The sequence below is a fragment of the Myotis davidii genome, unplaced genomic scaffold, assembly GCF_000327345.1.
Source record: "Myotis davidii unplaced genomic scaffold, ASM32734v1 scaffold46, whole genome shotgun sequence".
Lineage (NCBI taxonomy): Eukaryota > Metazoa > Chordata > Mammalia > Chiroptera > Vespertilionidae > Myotis > Myotis davidii.
Genome location: NW_006383006.1, coordinates 2,412,631 through 2,431,308, shown reverse-complemented (window position 1 = coordinate 2,431,308; position 18,678 = coordinate 2,412,631). Strand labels below are relative to the sequence as shown.

At 44.4% G+C, this 18,678-nt stretch overlaps 3 protein-coding genes across 8 annotated transcripts; 1 reads left to right on the top strand and 2 right to left on the bottom strand.

The window, feature by feature from the left end:
* Nucleotides 1-1,869: 1,869 nt before the first annotated feature.
* On the bottom strand, nt 1,870-6,539 carry SERINC4 (serine incorporator 4). Of its 5 annotated transcripts, XM_015557552.1 has the most exons (11): nt 6,312-6,526; nt 5,710-5,886; nt 5,409-5,587; nt 4,765-4,844; nt 4,550-4,643; nt 4,076-4,287; nt 3,796-3,891; nt 3,569-3,695; nt 3,115-3,187; nt 2,625-2,673; nt 2,204-2,483 (listed from the first exon to the last, which is right to left on the bottom strand). In XM_015557552.1, the coding sequence occupies exons 1-11, from the start codon at nt 6,411-6,413 to the stop codon at nt 2,329-2,331; spliced, it is 1,344 nt and encodes a 447-aa protein (XP_015413038.1). In that variant the 5' UTR covers nt 6,414-6,526; the 3' UTR covers nt 2,204-2,328. The 5 variants fall into 5 exon arrangements, with proteins under 5 accessions (XP_015413042.1, XP_015413038.1, XP_015413041.1 ...); XM_015557555.1 differs by lacking the exons at nt 5,409-5,587; nt 6,312-6,526 and having other exon boundaries at nt 5,710-5,791; XM_015557556.1 differs by lacking the exons at nt 4,076-4,287; nt 5,409-5,587; nt 5,710-5,886; nt 6,312-6,526 and adding an exon at nt 1,870-2,152 and having other exon boundaries at nt 2,333-2,483; nt 4,765-5,207.
* Nucleotides 6,539-8,280, top strand: HYPK (huntingtin interacting protein K). Of its 2 annotated transcripts, XM_006778006.2 has the most exons (4): nt 6,539-7,168; nt 7,495-7,550; nt 7,902-7,953; nt 8,105-8,280. In XM_006778006.2, the coding sequence occupies exons 1-4, from the start codon at nt 6,896-6,898 to the stop codon at nt 8,198-8,200; spliced, it is 477 nt and encodes a 158-aa protein (XP_006778069.1). In that variant the 5' UTR covers nt 6,539-6,895; the 3' UTR covers nt 8,201-8,280. The 2 variants fall into 2 exon arrangements, with proteins under 2 accessions (XP_006778069.1, XP_006778070.1); XM_006778007.2 differs by lacking the exons at nt 7,495-7,550; nt 8,105-8,280 and having other exon boundaries at nt 7,902-7,961.
* A 442-nt stretch (nt 8,281-8,722) lies between these two features.
* On the bottom strand, nt 8,723-17,571 carry MFAP1 (microfibrillar associated protein 1). Its single transcript, XM_006778139.2, has 7 exons — nt 17,356-17,571; nt 16,667-16,854; nt 15,831-15,939; nt 15,568-15,728; nt 13,489-13,648; nt 10,244-10,333; nt 8,723-10,153 (listed from the first exon to the last, which is right to left on the bottom strand). The coding sequence occupies exons 1-7, from the start codon at nt 17,569-17,571 to the stop codon at nt 9,971-9,973; spliced, it is 1,107 nt and encodes a 368-aa protein (XP_006778202.2). The 3' UTR covers nt 8,723-9,970.
* Between the last annotated feature and the right edge of the window lie 1,107 nt (nt 17,572-18,678).

The window sequence follows — 18,678 nt, the reverse complement described above, 5'->3', positions numbered from 1 at the left end:
GGCCCATAGCCCCCACGGCGACCCGACCCCTGCTCCCCCCCCATCTCCACACACCCCACCTGTCTGGGAGCCCACGCCGCCCCGAACGAACCTCGAAACACGCCTCCAGCAGGCTCCCCGGGACTGTCTTTCCTCCCCTCTTCAGTTTGCCCTGCCCCGTGGCAGGCAGGCAGGCAGGCAGCTCCCTGCTTAATGCAAATAGCATATTTAAATTTAATTACTCGGAGCTTAAGGTGGTTTTTGTTCCCCCTTTCTTCCTCATTTCAACGCCACAGCTCGTTGTTCTTTATCTGAGTGCCCCTGGGCCTGACCTGAAGGGCAAGGGCAGGGAGCTTCACATTTCAGATGCTTTAGTGGCGGCGACAGCCCTGTGCTCTTGGCCCTCCTTGCTGTTCGCGTCTCCTCCCTTCTCCCCACCTTTTCACTAGTGTGGCTGGGTGTGGTGCTCAGCACAGAATAGCCTTGTGTGCGGCCAGACTTCTGACCCCTTGGGCAGCAGCCAGATAGAGACTGATCGCCCTTTTTTGAGCCTCAGCTCCCTTCCTTTTAGTCTCCTGTGGGAATACAGCAGCCACACGCTGAATTTTGTCCCGTCCACTTCCATCTTATCCTTTTGTGCCCTTCATCCCCCCCTGCATCTTGTCCCTTTTGCCCTCTGGTACCTCCCAGTGCCCCATCATCTCTACCCCCAGGGACTCGGAGATCATGCAGCAGAAGCAGAAAAAGGCAAACGAGAAGAAGGAGGAACCCAAGTAGCTTTGTGGCTTCGTGTCCAACCCTCTTGCCCTTCGCCTGTGTGCCTGGAGCCAGTCCCACCACGCTCGCGTTTCCTCCTGTAGTGCTCACAGGTCCCAGCACCGATGGCATTCCCTTTGCCCCGAGTCTGCAGCGGGCCCCTTTTGTGCTTCCTTCCCCTCAGGTAGCCTCTCTCCCCCTGGGCCACTCCTGGGGGTGAGAGGGTTACCACTTCCCAGTGTTTTTTTATTCCTGTGGGGCTCACCCCAAAGTATTAAAAGTAGCTTTGTAATTCCTTGAGCGACTGGTTTGACTGGGGATTTGGCGGGGGGATGGGGATGGAGGAATGGCTGCCCTTTCCCACGAAAAGGGGAGAGAATGTTAGACCCTAAAAGGTTGTGGATATGTAGCCTAAGTGAAACATCACAGAGAAATCCTTTATTATACTACAACAAGCAGAGAAGTACTCTGGGTATGTGGTAGAGGAATCCTCTCAGAACCATAGGGACTTCTTTTCTGTAATTTTTGTCCCCCACCCAGACCTTAACACCATCCCAAGGATGGAGTTGAGGCCTAAGAAGGAAGGCTCCAAGACCTAAGTTTATGCCCTGCTTCCTTATTCTTTTCCGTTTGTTTGCTTGCTTGAAAGTTGGCCCAAAAATCCTGCTGCTCCCCGACTTCCCACAGTCAGCTGCTTTCAAGTGTTCACATTCTCTTCTTCCAGTCCTTGTGGAATGAGGGTGGTTTCTGTCTTCCCACTTCCTTTGACCTCAAGATCAGGATTAAAAGCTGGGGTAGTCTCTGTGTTCCTTCCTTTCTGGGCTGCTTATATCCTGTGCCCAGGGCTGACCTGCTTATGTTTCTTTTTATCTCCAAGGGCAGAGCCAAGTATGCCTTCAGTCCCTGTTGGTCTTTCCCTGTCCCCGTCTCCACCATGAGAGTGGTTCCTGAGCTGTAGACTTGGGAGTTAGCTCTTGAGTTGGGGGTGAAGTTGTAATGGTAGCTCTAGTGAGTCAGATACTTGGCCAGGGCATTAGGCTATATTTGGGCACTTTTTCCAATTCAGACATAGTATTGACTTCAGCCTAAATGAGGTAACTAACTGCCCATTGTGTCCTTGAGGTGTTTGCTAGGCTGTACAGCTCTCCCGAACCAAGACTAGGGGCACAACCTCAAGGGAACCTCAGTTGTGTTAAAAATGCCTAGAATAGATATTTGTTATCTGGCAATACTAATACGATGACATTGTTGCCTGAAGATAGGTGGAGGCTTGGGGTTCTGGGTGGGGAACCAACAGAGTGGTGCCAGTAGCAGCCATAAATAGAGGAGTACACAAGCCCAGCATGAGGCAACCTTGACCCAGAAGGTAGCCCAGCTACCCTTGGTGAAGGTCTTTTCCAGTTCTGCTCCCTCATAGCTGTGGAACCAAAGTCTGTGGTTAGAGAATAGGAAGGGCCTTAGCGTTTGGACCTGCCCTAGCCATCAGATTGTGGCAGACCCAGGTGAGTTTCCTGGGACCCTAAGGACTGGCCTTGATTCAGTCCCTACGATAGCTAGGTTTTCAGGAGAGTGTCCCAGGCCCACTTCCCCATCCTACCTGAACCAGTTGGTAAGGGTAACCATGACATAGAGTGATGCAAGGAAGAAGACGAAGTGGAAGGCAGAATAGCTGTAGGAAAGATGCTGGGCTTGCACTGGAGGAGCTGGAGAGGTCTCTTGGTCAGCTGGCCTGGCAGCTCCTCTTTGCCCTGAAGAGAGGGAGGGCAACAGTGCTGCTGAAATACCTCTTCCACCTTCCTCCACCCCCAGCTTCCTTTGTGAAAGCACTTAAGGGCTCTTTGGCACTGCAGAAATCTACACTTTCTTATGGATCCTCACTTGACACTCACCTTCCTCTGGCTCCACTGTTTCAGGGCAACAGAAACAGAGTGAGGGCTTCTGTAAAACAAAAGGCAGCATGTTTTGGAATGACTTTGAAAAGAATGTGAAGGTATTAGCATAGGAAACTCCCTTTCTTTGAAAATTATCTGGTGTAAGAAGTAGAGGCACACCTGGGTTCAAATGCTAGCTCCAGCATCTAACTGGCTATGGGAATTTTGGTAAGATGTTTAATCTGTGCCTCAGTTTCTCCATTTGTAAAATGGAGCAAATAACCTACCTCACAGGGTTGTTGTGAGGATTATATTAAATGAGATTATGTATGTAAAGTAGCACAGTGCCTAGCACATTGTGGGTACTCAATAAAAGGTAATAGCAGCTAGAATCTGAGCTTTCTGGGTAGAGATTGGTAGGATGTGTGTCTGTCTGTCTGTGTGTGTGTGGAGGGAGGGGCACCGAACTGGGGATACTGAACTGGGATACCAAAGTCTCCATTCTCACCTGGAACTCATAGTTGTAAACCTTGATGATCCACAAGGGTCCAAATACTTCAGCCAGGTAGGAAGCCTCATTGCTGAGAAAGAATACAGTTCTCAAGCAGGTTTAGTCAAATAGCAGGAGGGAATTGCCTGCTGGCAGCTACTGCCAACTGGTAACTCTCAGGAGGATATTGTGTTCCTAGAACCATTTCCCCCCCAAAGATTTAGAAATCTTCACATGAGGGCCCTAAAATCTTTGCATGTATTTTTAATTCTCATATCATTCCCCTTGCCCCCTTTTTCTTATACAGATCATCTGACAAGTGCTATTCTTAGAAACTTTCTGTTCATGGAGAGCTTTCCTGTTGTCGTGTTTTAAAGTTTAAATAAACACGGTCCCAGACAATCTGACCATCCCTCCCTGTCCTGGGCATTTTTCCTTCTCTCATACCTCTACCCTTGACACTTTTACGCACCAAGCAAAAAGCACACAAGCATACATGATGCCAGCACTCAGCACTGCCGGAGAAGTGTCTGGTGTTCGGGGTTCCATTTTACTCAGGCCAGGCAGACACAGTGTGTGATTCTGTCCTTGAAGAATTACTGAGAAGGGTAGAACAAAAGTGGTAAGAACAAAACTAAGTATTTGGCAAGAGCAAAAAAAAAGGGGTTTTAGCCTGGGGAATCCAGGTCCTGTCCTTACCACTCTCTGGAGGTCGGCTGGACAGTGCAGAGAAGGTCAGATACATGATGTAACAGCTGATGATAGAGGCTTGTAGAAGGCCAGAGCGAGGTTGCTCTGGGCAGAATGGGGATCATTGCTTTAGTCTACAGGGTAGCAATTTCCTCCATTTCTACCCCCAACCCCACTTCTGTTTCCCCACCCTTTGGGAGAACCAAAGAATTGATAGATTAGGGAAACTAATGTAATTTGCTATACTCAAGGTCCCCCAAATCTGGAATGTTGCAAGGCATGTACCCACTGAGGCGGATGCAAGGAGCGATGGAGAGGATGGAGAGGAGGCCACAGAAACAAAGGTGCAGACTAAGCAGCATCTTGTTGAGCAGGCAGCCAGCTGGGTGTGTGTAGTTGTGGAACAGGAACACTGCTGCCACACCTGCCATGCTGTAGAATACTAGGGTGGCCAGCAGCATGGCTAGGAACCAGCGACAGTCTTGGAATGCACCTGTCTGCCTAAGGGTGGAGGTGGGCAATGGCTTCAGGCTCCAACTCTTTTTTTTATTACCATTACCAACTATTCCCCTCTCCCAGAAGACTGGTGTGACTACCCATCCCAACTGGCCCACAGAGTTATCAGATTCCTGAGCTTTTTTGATATTGTTCAGTGAGAAGTTATGGGACCATGGACCTGTCATGTCCTTTGCCCAAGCCCGCTGGGTCTACTAATGTCAGGCAACATTCCCAGGAAGAGCCGTTAGGGTTATGTGCTCCTTACCAGTTCTTATTCCAGGAATGGGCGAAGGCTGTGATAAGCACCAACTGCAACAGGATGAATGTGAAGCCTCCACAGATGCCAATGTAATGCCAGGCTGCAAGTGGGGGACCAGTGGGAAAACGTAGCTGATCATATTATTACTCCTTGTCTTCCTACCCTCTCTTTTTCTTAGAAAATCTTTTAGCCTACTGATCAGGATATGAGATGGAAGGTACCTGGGAAGAGATGCTCATCAGGGATGCAGAAGGCAACAGCACAGAGACCTAGCAGGAACAGCAGCTTGAGGAGCCAGAAGCTGGTTAGCAGGGAAAGAAAAACAGGTTCAGAAGAAAAGGCAAAGGAGAGTGGACAGTAGTGCCTACTGAGGAAGGCAAAGGAGAAAGCAAGACTAGGAAGAAGGGGAGAAGAGACAGCTAAGTATAGGAAAGGAGTCTTGTGTGAGAGCAGCTGGAAGCAGGCCCATTGCAGCTTATTCCAGATCCTCTCAGATACCTAAATAACATTTGGGCAACATTTTACTATTGACATAGGGCTTGCATATAATCCCACTGTCACCTCCATTTTAGAAACTGGAAGTTCAGGCCATGGCCAGGTAGCTCAGTTGGTTAGAGCGTCATCCCAATACGCCAAGGTTGTGGGTTCCATACCCGGTCAGGGCACATACAAGAATCAACCAGTGAATGCATAAATAAATGGAACAACAAAACAACATCCCTTCCTCCCTCTCAAAATCAATTTTTAAAAATCTTTAAAAAATAAAAAACTACCTGTTTCTGTCTTTTTACAATGCTATTACTTCATCTTGGAATTTCCTTGAAGCTTATGTCTACTTCCCTCCCCACCCAAAGAGCACACAAACCTATTATGCAGCTGTGCCCGAAGGCTGGTAGGGGAGTGCAGGTGGACCAGCAGCACAGCCTGCAGCAGGTGGAAGGTGGCAGTTCCTGCACAAACTCTGTACACAGCCCCAGAGCCACTGAGCACTGGGCAGTGAGAGTGGCCAAACAGATGGGCACAAAACCCCGAGGGCATCTGGATCTGGAAGGAGGGCAAGTCGTCATGCATAGAGAGGTACCTACTTCCCATGGGTATTACCCACTCATTTGTCTCCAGCCCCCAATCGGAATCTTGTCAGTGCAACTCTGTCCCCTCACACTTACGCCATTAGCCTTGCCCCACACCCTCTCCACTACTGTTCTTGACAGCAGCAGGCAGCAGACTGCTGAGGCACCCATATGGAGGATTATGTAGAACAGGCGGCTACAAGTGGACTCTGTGAGATGAGGCCACCTAGAATGGCAGCAGCAGGTACAGGGAACAGGCCCACAGCAGGACACCTGGGGACAGAGCAGATGCAGGGCTAGGGTTACATTAATGCATGTGGGAGTTTAAACGAAGGCTGAGTTCTAAAATTTCCCCTTTCCTTTTCTTCCAAGCTATTTGGGATTGACTTCCACTGACATCAAATAGAGCTTTCTAAGAGCTTAACTTCTGGCAGGCTTGAGCAGAGCTTCCTGAAAGCCTAAGTCACACCTGGTCTGTAACCTTTCCCCAGACTAAACATCTGATACTGGGAACCTGGGAGGAGAGGTTTAATGATCAGTAATCTTACAGGCCAAGAAGCAGAAGGGCCTCCAAGGGGGAAGGAAGGCCTTTATCGGCTCCCTGGGCTTTCTTCCCCAGCTTTACTACTATTCCCTTCCACTTTTCAGAGAGCTCTGGTCGAGGGAGCTTTCAAGCCTCTGCCCAAGTACCTTCTCACCTGATAGAAGGGAGGATTCACTCTGACATTGCTGTCTTCACTGTGTTGCTGTGCCAGGCGGAGGGAGGTGCTGGGGCCCGCGGTGGCCTTTGCACCCACCATCCTTATGCCAGATGGAAGGTAGATGAGAAAATAGCAGCTCTCTTTTGTCCTCAGCCCATTGGACTGCCACGGTGCTGGGGCTGGTCACCCAGTCTAAAACGGAATGGGCAGGAACATCAGGAAAAGAACACCGACCTCCAGGCTGTGGTAAATGCCAAGGTCCCAGTGAAACTACTTTCTTACGTGGGCCCTTAGGCCACCCTGGCTGTTCGGCCTCGATTAGAGAGCAGAATGCATATGTGCCTCCTGCGGATTAGCCTTCTTAATTGGTTTAGGATTAGACATCAATGCTGCTTGACCAGAATTCCTTGGGAGTGTGTGCGCGCGCCCGCGGAGGGTGCTGGAGGGATCCGGGTAAAGAGGGAAGGATGTGAGGGGGTAGGTCTGGGAAAGGGCTCTGCAGAAAACAACACTGTACAAGCCCAAAGAAAGGCGGCCAGGCAAGCCCCTTCCTCGCTGAAGCTTCTAGAACCAGAGCACTGATGAAGGCGTGGCCCAGGCACAGCCCGCCCCCTCCCCTCCCGGCGGATGTTGTGGGCATTCCCGGAAGTCGCGGGGCGGGGCGGAGTCTGCGGCGGCGCGGTGTGGTCGATATGGCGACCGAGGGGGATGTGGAGCTGGAGCTGGAGACCGAGACCAGCGGCCCGGAGCGGCCCCCCGAGAAGCCTCGGAAGCATGACAGTGGTGCGGCGGACCTGGAGAGAGTGACCGACTATGCGGAGGAGAAGGAGATCCAGAGTTCCAACCTGGAGACGGTGAGGCGGGCCGGGCGCGTGTCGGTCGGGCTGAGAGCGGAGGGGGCCCTGACGGGGTAACTGGAAGCCCCGCTCCAGGACCGGGACACGATCCCGATGGCGGGAGGAGGCAAGAGGGAAACCGAACCATCACTGGGACCCGCGGCTTGCGAAAAGGAGCTTGCTGGAGATTGGGTTTAAAGTGGGCTTCCGGAGCTCAGGATTGAATTAAATAGGCCTCCTGATACACTCGTCCTCGAGAATATACACCTGCCTCGCTTGTTAATGGCTTTTTATATTAGGGTTCGTGGGTAGCAGAGCAGTAACTAGATTTGTCTTTCCCGCAGGCCATGTCCGTGATTGGAGACAGACGTTCCCGGGAGCAGAAAGCCAAACAAGAGCGGTAAGTCTTCTGTACGCAGCCAGCCCTGGAGCCCCTCCTTCCCCCAGCAGAAACGAAAACCACGAGTAAGCCTGGTACCGTTCAACTGTCACCAATTCCCTCAGACACAAGGTTTACAACTGCACTCTTTTGTTGGTAGATGTAAGGCCTCCTGGCAACACCTACTGACTGCCTGCCCTAAAGTCTCCTGGGGGAGGGGGGTAATGTTATGTTGAGAGGGTGGAAGTCATTTTGTATTTTCACTCAACTGTTTATCAAGAGTCATTTATTTGTAAGGTACAACGGGATGTCCTTCCTGGGAGTTTGTGGTGGAGATGGAGAATGAGGACTAATACACATGAATATTTGTAGGGAGAAGGAACTGGCAAAAGTCACCATCAAGAAGGAAGATCTGGAGCTGATAGTGAGTAGTGATGCCTTGTAGTAGTGAGTGGTGAGTGGGCAGGGGAGGTTACTTTGCCTAGTTCGGGCTGTTTCTTGAAACAAGTAGAGTTAGTATGTTTTGGTGGCACATTAATGCCAGAGAGGTAACATCATTGATCCTTTTCCTGCAGATGACAGAGATGGAGATCTCAAGAGCAGCCGCAGAGCGGAGCTTGAGGGAACACATGGGCAACGTGGTAGAGGCTCTTATTGCCCTGACCAACTGATTTGTGCTTTCTCAGACCTATCCACTGGATTAACTTATTGCAATAAAGATGCCTCCTTTTTTGTGCAGTTTTATCATTTTGGATCAAATGTATATTGTATTTTACTGTGGGAAATTTACATGCTTTTGTATAACTGAATTTGATTCCCCCCCCACTCTCCCCTCATGAATCTACGTGAAGGATCATTGTAGAAAAGTCTCATGTTCACATGTAAATGCCGGATGGCAGGACAGCTCATTCATCAGACTAGCTCTTATTTTTTTTAATTTTTAATTGATTTTAGAGAGAGAAGGGAGGGGGAGAGAAACATCGATTGATTGCTTCCTGTACGAACCCACAATCAGGATATGTGCCCTGAATGGGAACTGAACCCAAGACCTTTGGGAAGACACTTCAACTAACTGCAGCTATAAACACATTCCCAAAAGAATTTCAAACTCACTCTCATTTTGGCTGTAGGATAATTCTAAGATTGTATTCCTCTCTGGCACACAGTGACTTACATTCATATATATATTTCTTAAAACATTTTTATTGATTTCAGAGAGGAAGGGAGATATAAAAACATCAATGGGAGAGAATCACTGATAAGCTGCTTCCTGCAAACCTCCTACTGGGGGGTCTAGACTGCAACCCCGGGCATGTGCCCCGACTAGGAATTGAACTAGGGACCTTCTGTGATGGGAATGACACCCAACCAACTGAACCACTCTGGCCAGGGCTGCATTTGTATTTTTATCTAGGACTTTTTAAGGATTTATGAGCGACTTCCCAGAGGGACATTTAAAGGATGTGAACAAACCTTGGCTGCCTTATTTTTTCATGCAATTGAGAAGTAGCCTTCCTGCTCGTTAAATGTCATTTCTGATAATTCCTAGAACTCCTCATGCTCTGCCATGTATATGGGAGTTATGTAGGAAGAGTTAAGTGGAAAAATCATGAATTTAACTTTAGCACAATGTCACTACACTGAAACTCGGCACTGTGGCCTCCTTAATATATGAGTTGGGCAAAGAAAAGATACTGGTAGGGACTTGGGAGTCCCCATTTTATAGGTTAACTTTTGTTATATATACAGATACAATTAAGAAGGCAAGGACAACCATCTATGTATATTATTTGCTCAGAATAAACTGGGTGCCACTAAGAATATGCCTGTCTGTAGAGTCTGAGTTTGTTTCTGAGATCAAAGTATGAAATACCATTTGCCTGACAATTCTGACTTTATTTTAGTTAACAGGTGATACTTAATAGCCTGCACATTATTTTCCAGTATGAAGCTCAAAAAGTCTCATGTGATTCTTTTATTGACATATACATAAATGAATTTAAAAAGTACATTCACCTAGAAAAATTGACTAGAGCCAAAAATGTAAATCAGATTTCAATAAGCTCAGATTTCCTGTAAGGTAGAAGTAATGCACTGTCCATTTACATGTCTATATTTCTGACCCAAGCTAAGGGGCTGGGGAAAAACTTGGAACAGTCCCAAGTAAATTTGGGAAACCAGAGCAATGATGAAAACGAAGATTTCTCAGAAATAATTTTAAGTGGGGATAATCCTACCTGGATAGTGCTTTTATGTGGGTTTCTCAGCATGAGTCCAAACCGCACAAAGCACCTTCCAAAACTGGGTTACCCAGTGTCACAAGTACGGCAGTAGGTCCAACAGGCTGGATACACAGCCCATGTAAATAATAGTGAAAGCAAAGGACCAGACACTGAGACTTGCCCTTGTGTCCCACAGCTGGAAGAACAAGTAGTCGATCTTTAAGTAGTTTTCCGCTTTTTGGCAGATGGCCGTTCAAATACATCTCTTACCCCAGCTGCCTTTTGTTTAAAGAACTTTGTGTTCTGGGCACTCTCTTGGCCCCATGCTGAATCAAAGGAGGTCGTGTCCTGGTCCACAAGGTGGGTATATTTGGTACGACCAGAGCGCCCAAAGTTCTTGACCTGAGGGAAGGATAGGTGATGAGTTATATTACCAAACATTATGTCCCAGCCCTCAGTATTATTTTTCTCTCATGTTAAGGTGCCCCATACCTGCATGACTTTGGGAAGAATTGTTTTGTTGAAATGATCCTCCAGGGTAGGTGCGCTGAAATCTCTCTTGTATACTTCTTCATCCTCATCCTGCAGAAAAGAGTCTTATCAATCTTGTGGTTTTATTTCCCATGCATTCAAACCACAAATTTATTAAACTATGATGAGGGGTACAAAGAAAGCAGGGGGATAAAACCTTTTCTTCAAGAGCTTACATCTTAATATGACACGCCTTCCCCCCCTCAGGTCCTTTTTTCTTCCTAAATGTAGCCATTTCCTGAAGGTTGGTTATATTCTCTCTGCACTCAACTATATTCATTCACTCATATGTCTAACTTTGTTACAAGCCTTTCAAATCTCTGATTCTGAATTTTTTTTTGTAGATACAAAATAATTAGCCATTTACATGCAATAAACATTAATATTTCAAGAAAAATAATTTTAAATATATTACAAAAACTGTACTAACAGTATATCACAAAAGTTGTAGGAAATATTAAAAATCTGCAAATACCAGAATTCCACTATATTTTGAATATTTTTTTCCCCTCTGGCTCTATTTTTGTTCATCAGTTTATTGATTCTGAATTTTCTACTTCCCATTAGTTTGAATATTCTGTTGGGACTTCAAACTCTCTAAAGTGGAAAATTATTTCCCCAACCTTTCTAATTCAGCTTCTTCCTGATTTAACTTTTTCTGTAAATAGGACCAACATTCTCTCAATTACCTACATTCAAAATTTAAATCTGTTGTGCATGTCCTGGTCGGCTTGGCTCAGTGGTTAGAGCGTCAGCCTGCGGACTGAAGGGTCGCAAGTTCGATTCTGGCCAAGGGCACATGCCTGGGTTGTGGGCTTGTTCCCCAGTGCGGGGGTTTGCGGGAGGCAGCCAATCAATGGTTCTCTCTCATCATTGATGTTTCTATCTATCCTCCCTCTCTGAAGTCAATAAAGAAATATATTTTAAAAATAAATAAATCTGTTGTGCTGATTCAATCAGTTGCCACTTATAAATTCTCTTCCCCTGGGTTATCATAGTTTTTCGTTGCAGTCAATCTTACACACTACCAGTGGATTAATGTTTCTAAAACACAACTCTCTCATATTTTGGCCTTGCTTAAAAACTTTAAAATTTTCTATTTTATTAAACAACAACTCTGTGTAGTAGTCAAGGCCAAATACTATACAGCCTTAATTGATCTCTCCTTGCCACTTTCCTTTTCCTTTACACTGCCTCTACTCTTGGTCCCTTCACCTGGAATGTCTTCCTACTAGCAAATATCAGAAAGTCTATACATTAAATGTCACCTCCTTTATATTATCCTTTTCAGTCTTCTACAAACTATAACATCTCCCTTTTCAGAAGTCTCACAGTACTTTTCATTTTCCTTATGTTATATATTTGCCCTACCTTCATTTTTAGAGTATTAAACAGTGCCCTTTTTGCAGTAAAAGCTCAAAAGGTTATCTACTTAATTATAGTAATAAAAGCACAATACGCTAATTAGACTAGACATCCTTCCAGATGACCTTTCTGGATGAAGCTGGGGCTACTAGGGAAGACCGGGTCCCAGGTGCCAGAGGGAAGCCAGTGCGAGCAGCCGGGGGAAGGAAGGCCTACTCTTGCATGAATTTCGAGCATTGGGCCTCTAGTATAAAATAACTATAGAGCATAGTTTCAAATCAACATATTAGTAAGACTATAATGTTAAGATATAGATCATAAACATATGGTAAAGGAATTAAAATAGTAGCATCTTGGTTAAGGAAAGCATCATGGAGGAGCTGAGTCCTTTAACTAAACACACTTTTGGAGTATTCTTTTCCCTTCAGCTAGAAAAAGACCCAGTTTAAAGTAGGACAATTAAACAGTTTTTGTGAGATTTACTTTTCTCTTGTTTGAGCCTGAGTTCCTCATTTAAACTCAGAAGCTATTTCAACTTCACTCTCCTTATCTAGATGAGAAGACTTAACATTTGAGGATGTGCATCAAAAGACTTTCATATAAACTTTATGTATCTTAGCCAGCCAGCAATACACTTCTCTAAGAGGCTTGGATGTTGAAGCTGCTGAAATGCTTAAGCAATGATAACTTCATGACTTAGAAGCAGTATAAGGAGTGATTCATAATTTCTACCAACTTCAATTTAGAAAAACTACATAACTAAACATTTCCTGCTAAGCAAACAGACACACTGATTTTGGAGAGGAGTAAGGAACCCTACAGTGAAGTTTTTTTTTGTTTTTTTTTAAATAATTTTACCAGTATCTGCAGTAACAGGCAGGAATTTAGCTGCAATGGTGATATTTAGGGTCTGACATACAACATTTAAAAAAGCTAGTCTAAGTTTTTGATACAAACTCCTCACACACAAGGAAATAGTTTAACAAACGACATGCTATTGGAATAATAAATGTAATCAACGCTTCCATTTCCTTTCTGGCTATCTTTGTATTAAGAAATTATCTCTAGCCTGGCTGGTGTGGTACAGTGGTTAAGAGCTCACCCAGGAACCAAGAGGTTGCTGGTTTAATTCCTGGTCAGGGCCTATACCTGGCTTGCAGGCTTGATCCCCAGTGGGGAGCATGCAGGGGGCAGGTGATCAATGATGTTCCTTTCATATTTCTCTCTATCTCTCTCCCTCTCTCTAAAAATAATTAAAAGAAATTATCTCTAATGCTAATCTGAATAATTTGGAATAAATCGCCTAATATAGGATTTACAGGTTGATATTTTGATCTTGGAAAGATGATGGCATTACACATACTGGTTAGATAATTAACCACTTTTTTTGTTAGTTAGGCTTAGTAACTTTCTGTCAGCTCAGAATGAAGTGAATTAAACTTTTGCCATGCAAATATGAGTTCATGTGAAGCTATTTACAGAACCTATTTTATGCATAACCAAAATGCAAAAGTCAGTTATGAATAATATCTAAGTGATTTTGGTACATAAATAGTCTAGCATCTATATAGATCACTCTCTATTTCAATTCCTCATTTCTAACATCATTTCCTCCTCCTGGGAACTGGGGCTAAAAGAACAGTTGCTGCAACTTCTACAATCCTTTTGCCAATACTTTTCTCTATTGGGTTCATATTCTTCAGAGGCAAAAAAGCAAATGAGAAAGCTGACCAATGGCAAGTAGAAGTAACATTCTGGAACCAGTTTATTCTTGAGGGGAAAATAGATTTCAAAGCTTCTGAGTTATTTCTAGTGCCCAACTTTCCCTTTTCCCTTCTTACCATGAAGAACGCACCCCGGTGATAATACTTCTGTAAGAACTTGTATTTGCCCTTAACAGCTTTGTTGGTAATAACTTTGCCATTTGCACGAAGCTCAGCTCGTCTCTCTTCCTCAGTCAGGTTTCGCATGCGTTCAATTTCTGCTTTCTCCTTCTCAAGCCTGTCCACGGAACAACATTATTTATTAGTATCATTCCAGCTTCAGAAAGACCTAATTATCAGAGTATAACATAGCATTGTTCATTTTTTTTTGTTAATCCTCACCTGAAGATATTTTTCTGCACTGATTTTCAGAGAGAGTGAAAGTGGAAGGAAAGAGAAAGAGACAAAACATCGATGTGATAGAGACACATTGACTGGGTCCTTCCCCCATGGAATCGAAACCGCGACCCTTTGGTGCGGGGGCCAACGCTCTAACCATGCACTGGCCAAGGCATTCAACTTCTTAAAAATTTTTTGTTATTCCTCACCCAAGGATATTTTTCCATTGATATTTAGAGAGAGTATAGGGAGGGTAAGAGACACAGAGAGAGACAGAGAAGCATTGATGTGAGAGAGACACATCAATTAGTTGCCTCCCATACACGCCCAGACTAGGACTGGGGATCAAGCCTGCAACTGAGGTATGTGCCCTTGACCTCGAACCCGGGACACTTTAATCTGCAGGCCATACTCTCTAGGGCCATTCAGCTTTTTAAAAAGTTGATTTGAGAGAGAAAGGGAGGGCAAGAGAGAAACATCAGTTGCCTTCCATACACGCCCTGACTGGAATGGAACCCAAAATCTGGGTATGTGCCATGTCTGGGAATTGAATGCAAAACCCTTTTGTGCATGGGATGACACCTTGACCAACTGAGCCACACCAGCCAGGGCTATTCATCTTTTAAAATTCTAGTCATTGCCTGTTAGGAATCAAGAGTAGGGGTTCAATAAATAAAAAGGTCAGGTGGTCTTCATTATGCTGGCAAGATCAGATATTATAAAGTACCAAATGGTGATTCTAGCCTTTTTTTGTGGTTTAGACATACTGTTATTGCTTGACTTTACATTACTAATTCCCCTTTCCTAAAAAGCCTCTTAGCTTAAAAAAAAAATCAGAATTTAAAATAACTGTAACACAATACGCGGTTACATGTCAGAAACTAAGGATTACCATCATTAGATTGTTGTGACTTTTGGGGGTGGGGAGAGTCACAGATCCCCTTTCTCCAAAAAAATGCAAATATACACAAAATTTTGCATACAATTTTAAAGGGTACCTGGACTCCATGAAGCCCAAGATAAAACCCTTAGAAACTGCAGGCTGAAGGTAGAATCTTCTGTTGATGGTTTCCCACTGTAATCTGGGATTGGTCTTTCATTCCTAGTAATTTTCAGGTATGGGTATGCAGCCCAGAAATGATTCTGCTCTAACACAGTGAGTGTAGTAGATTACCTAAATGCCAATAATTTCTTCCCCTCACAGTATGCATGCCCCTTTGCAGAAATGATATATGAGTCTCAAAAGATCTTGCCAACTTCCACCTTTGTTCTCTTGAAATATTGTTGCAAGACTGTTATGTAAGGAAGCCAGTCTAGTCTATTGAAGAAAGAGAAGTGAGGCATCCTAGCTGATGGTCCACACCAACTACCAGACATGTGAGTGAAGACATTCTGGGCTTTCTAGCCCAGTTAGTCCTTTAGCTGGATGCAACTACATAAGAGAGCCCAGATGAAACCAGCAGAAGTACTGTTTGGCCAACCCTCAAAATTGTGAGAAATAACAGATTGCTTTGAGTTACTTAACTTTGGATTGGGCTGTTATGCAACAATAGATAACTGATAACTGATAGAATAACTTTTGTGCATCTACTAGGAAAGTAAAGGGAGTATTTACTGGCACTCTATAATGGAGAAACACTGACAAAAATATTTTTTTTCCTTGCTTTTATTGTAACAGCCACATTCCAATTATGGAAACTTACCCAGTTGCAGGGACCTTAAGAAAGCTAGAATGGAACCCCAAGTAGGTATTGAGCCTCAGAACCATTCTAGGAACCTGTGTCATTAGCAGTATTAAATTCTAGGATCATTACTCACGCTTCTCGATCTTCTCTGTCCCTCTTGATTCTCTTTAGTTCCCGAACTTTCCATGCCTCATATTCCTCCTCATCATTTTCATCGTCAGTATTCAGTGCATCCAGTGCAGCCAGGGATCGCTTGTTTTCCTCCAGCTCTTTCTTGGTCTCCTCTTCTACAATCTGGATAGGGAGAAAAATTCAACTGTCACACTTCCTTATTCTTCTCAGACAAACCTAAGTACAATACTCCTTGCACTCAATCCTCACAGCCACTCCCAGTACCTTGAGTGTATACTTGCGCCTCTCCTCAGCCATGCGTTTAGCCTCCTGCTCCAGCTCCTTCTGTTTCAATGCTTCAGCCTCACGTTCTTGAACTGTTACTCGGTCCTTCCTGTGGTACAGAGGTCCTGTTAATTTCCCAAAGCTCTTAGAGTGAAGCTCTGTTCTTCTAAATCAAGTCCTGTCCAAATCAGACAAAGCCAAACAATTTCTGGCTCTATTATTTGCAAAGAGCAAAAAACAGGAGTCATGCCAAGTTTTCAGAGCATCAAAATTCCAATCATCTTTGAGAACTGCCTGAATAGCAAAGAATCTGCTCCAGGGGTGGGCAAACTTTTTGACTCGAGGGCCACAATGGGTTCTTAAACTGGACCGGAGGGCCGGAACAAAAGCATGGATGGAGTGTTTGTGTGAACTAATATAAATTCAAAGTAAACATCATTACATAAAAGGGTACGGTCTTTTTTTTTTTAGTTTTAATCATTTCAAACGGGCTGTAGTTTGCCCATGACTGTACTGTAAGTAGTAGGATTTCTAGCCATTAGGAAAGGAATAGGAATTTTCTCTTTAAGCTTAAAATAATATAAGCTCTTGGGCAGATATGTACCCAAGAGAGTGCATAGAGTACGTACATATCTGAGAAGGAGATGTGAAAACAAACTCATACTCCACTAACACCAAGATATTCCTCAGCAAGTACCACACAGAGCTAGGGCATTGGGCGAAGGCTGTCACTTAGTGCTTACATTTCAGAGGAGCATCAGACAGGAAAAAGGCTTCTATCCTCAGACCTGGAGAGTAGAAGCTGTAGATTCAGGGCTGGTTTGTGAGATACTTACTTTCGAATGAAGACAGGCTTAAGGCGAGGCTCCATCTCATCTTCACTGTCTGTGTACTCTTCATACTCGGACTCTGATTCTGACTCCTCCCCAGAACGTCCCTCATCTTCCACTTCCATGACTTCCATCTCTTCATTTTTTCTCTCCTGTGCCCTTTGACGCATCATGCCACGGCGCCGCTCTATTTCCTATCAAGTCATATGTCCAAGTCAGTAAGTCAAATGGCCTGTGCTCTTTTTTATTTTTAAATATATTTTTATTGATTTCAGAAAGGAAGGGAGAGGAAGAGATAGAAACATCAATGATGAGAGAGAATCATTGATTGGCTGCCTCCTGCACACCCCCAACTGGGGGTCAAGCCCGCAACCCAGGCATGTGCCCCTGACTGGAATTGAACCTGGGACCCTTTGGTCTGCAGGCCAATGCTCTATCCGCTAAGCCAAACCAGGTAGGGCATGGCCTGTGCTCTTAAATGGCTTTTTATTTTCCCCTCATTAAGCTCAACAAATTTTGATCTGAGTAAATGCAACTTATCACTACAGTATTTTTAATCCTATCCCCAACAGAGAATCCTGAATCAGAGTTCTGCCAAAAGCAGCAACCTTGTGCCTTCAGGACCTCAACAAAGGAGCACAGGCCCCAACTCTTTCTTGTACCCAGAAAGAACTTCCCATTTTACTTTACTATACCTCATCATCAATTTCTTCCTCTTCTTCCTCACTGCTATCTTCTCGTTCCATGCGCCAAGCATCTTCTACTTCTGAGTCACTTTCTCCTACCACTTCAGGTTCCACTATTTTCCGATGTCGAGCCAATCTGAAAAACAGTATCTCCAAGTGTGACATCAATGCAATAAGAACATAGGGGCTCAACCACTTTTCTTTAGTCGCAGAGTACTTGGACATTGTTTGCTTTTATCACTTATTCTAAAGGCTAATGAGAGGAAATAACATTGAAGTAAGAAAAATGATATACTGAAGTCTTGAGATGGGCAAACTGAAGTTTAAAGAAACTAAAGTGTCAGAGCAAAGAGTCAAGTTGGACCTAAAAATTAAATGTATGAGGCATTCTGGGGCACTGCAACAAACTTATATAGGTACCACACACACACACACACACACACACACTCCCCTTTTTTCTCCCACTGATCCCTATAGCCAGCCCCAACCCCCACCCCCACCACCCTACTGTCTGTTGGGATATATTTTAAAGCTCAAGGTAGTTCACAGTTTCAACATTAAATCTAATTGTTCCCTTTCAATGACATCTTTGTGAAAATAGGATTTTGGTCACTACTGTGACAAAAAGCAAGTACCACATGAAAATCAATATGGAGCAGGAAATGAGAGTGACAGTGCCCAGCTGATTCCAAGGTTTGAGAGGCTGCCAGTCCAAGGAGCATAAATCTTACTAGTAAGTAACTGTGGTTCTGTAAAATGAAGTAAAAATGTTTTTTCTTTTACGTGTATTATATTTTTCAAATGGCTAAGTTGTTAAGACAAAAGTACACATTAAATTTCTGGATCTAAATACTTAATAAAATAAACAGAACTACTTGGGCGTAGGGGTTCTGTGGGAAAACTCCTGAGGCAATATGAGCTGTGAAAGCTCAGGACCTCTGACCTCCTCTGTAAGGTAATGTCTCAGTAAACATACAACATACAAAATCCCTGTTGGGAGGCTCCCTTCCTACATGAGACCATCCATTAGATCGTTTTTCTTTTTTTTTCCAGATCATTTTTCTTACTTCAATGTTATTTCCTCTCATTAGCCTTTAGAATAAGTGATAAAATCAATGTCTCAACATTTTTATAAAACATCTTTGTTAAAAAAGATGTTTGTTTTTTTTTAACACAAAAGGATGTGTTTTTTCTCACCTCAATAAACCAACCATGCCCTAACCGATTTGGCTCAGTGGATAGAGTATCAGCCTGTGGACTGAAGGGTCCCAGGTTCGATTCCAGTCAAGGGCATGTACCTTAGTTGGGGGAACATCCCCAGCTGGGGGGTGT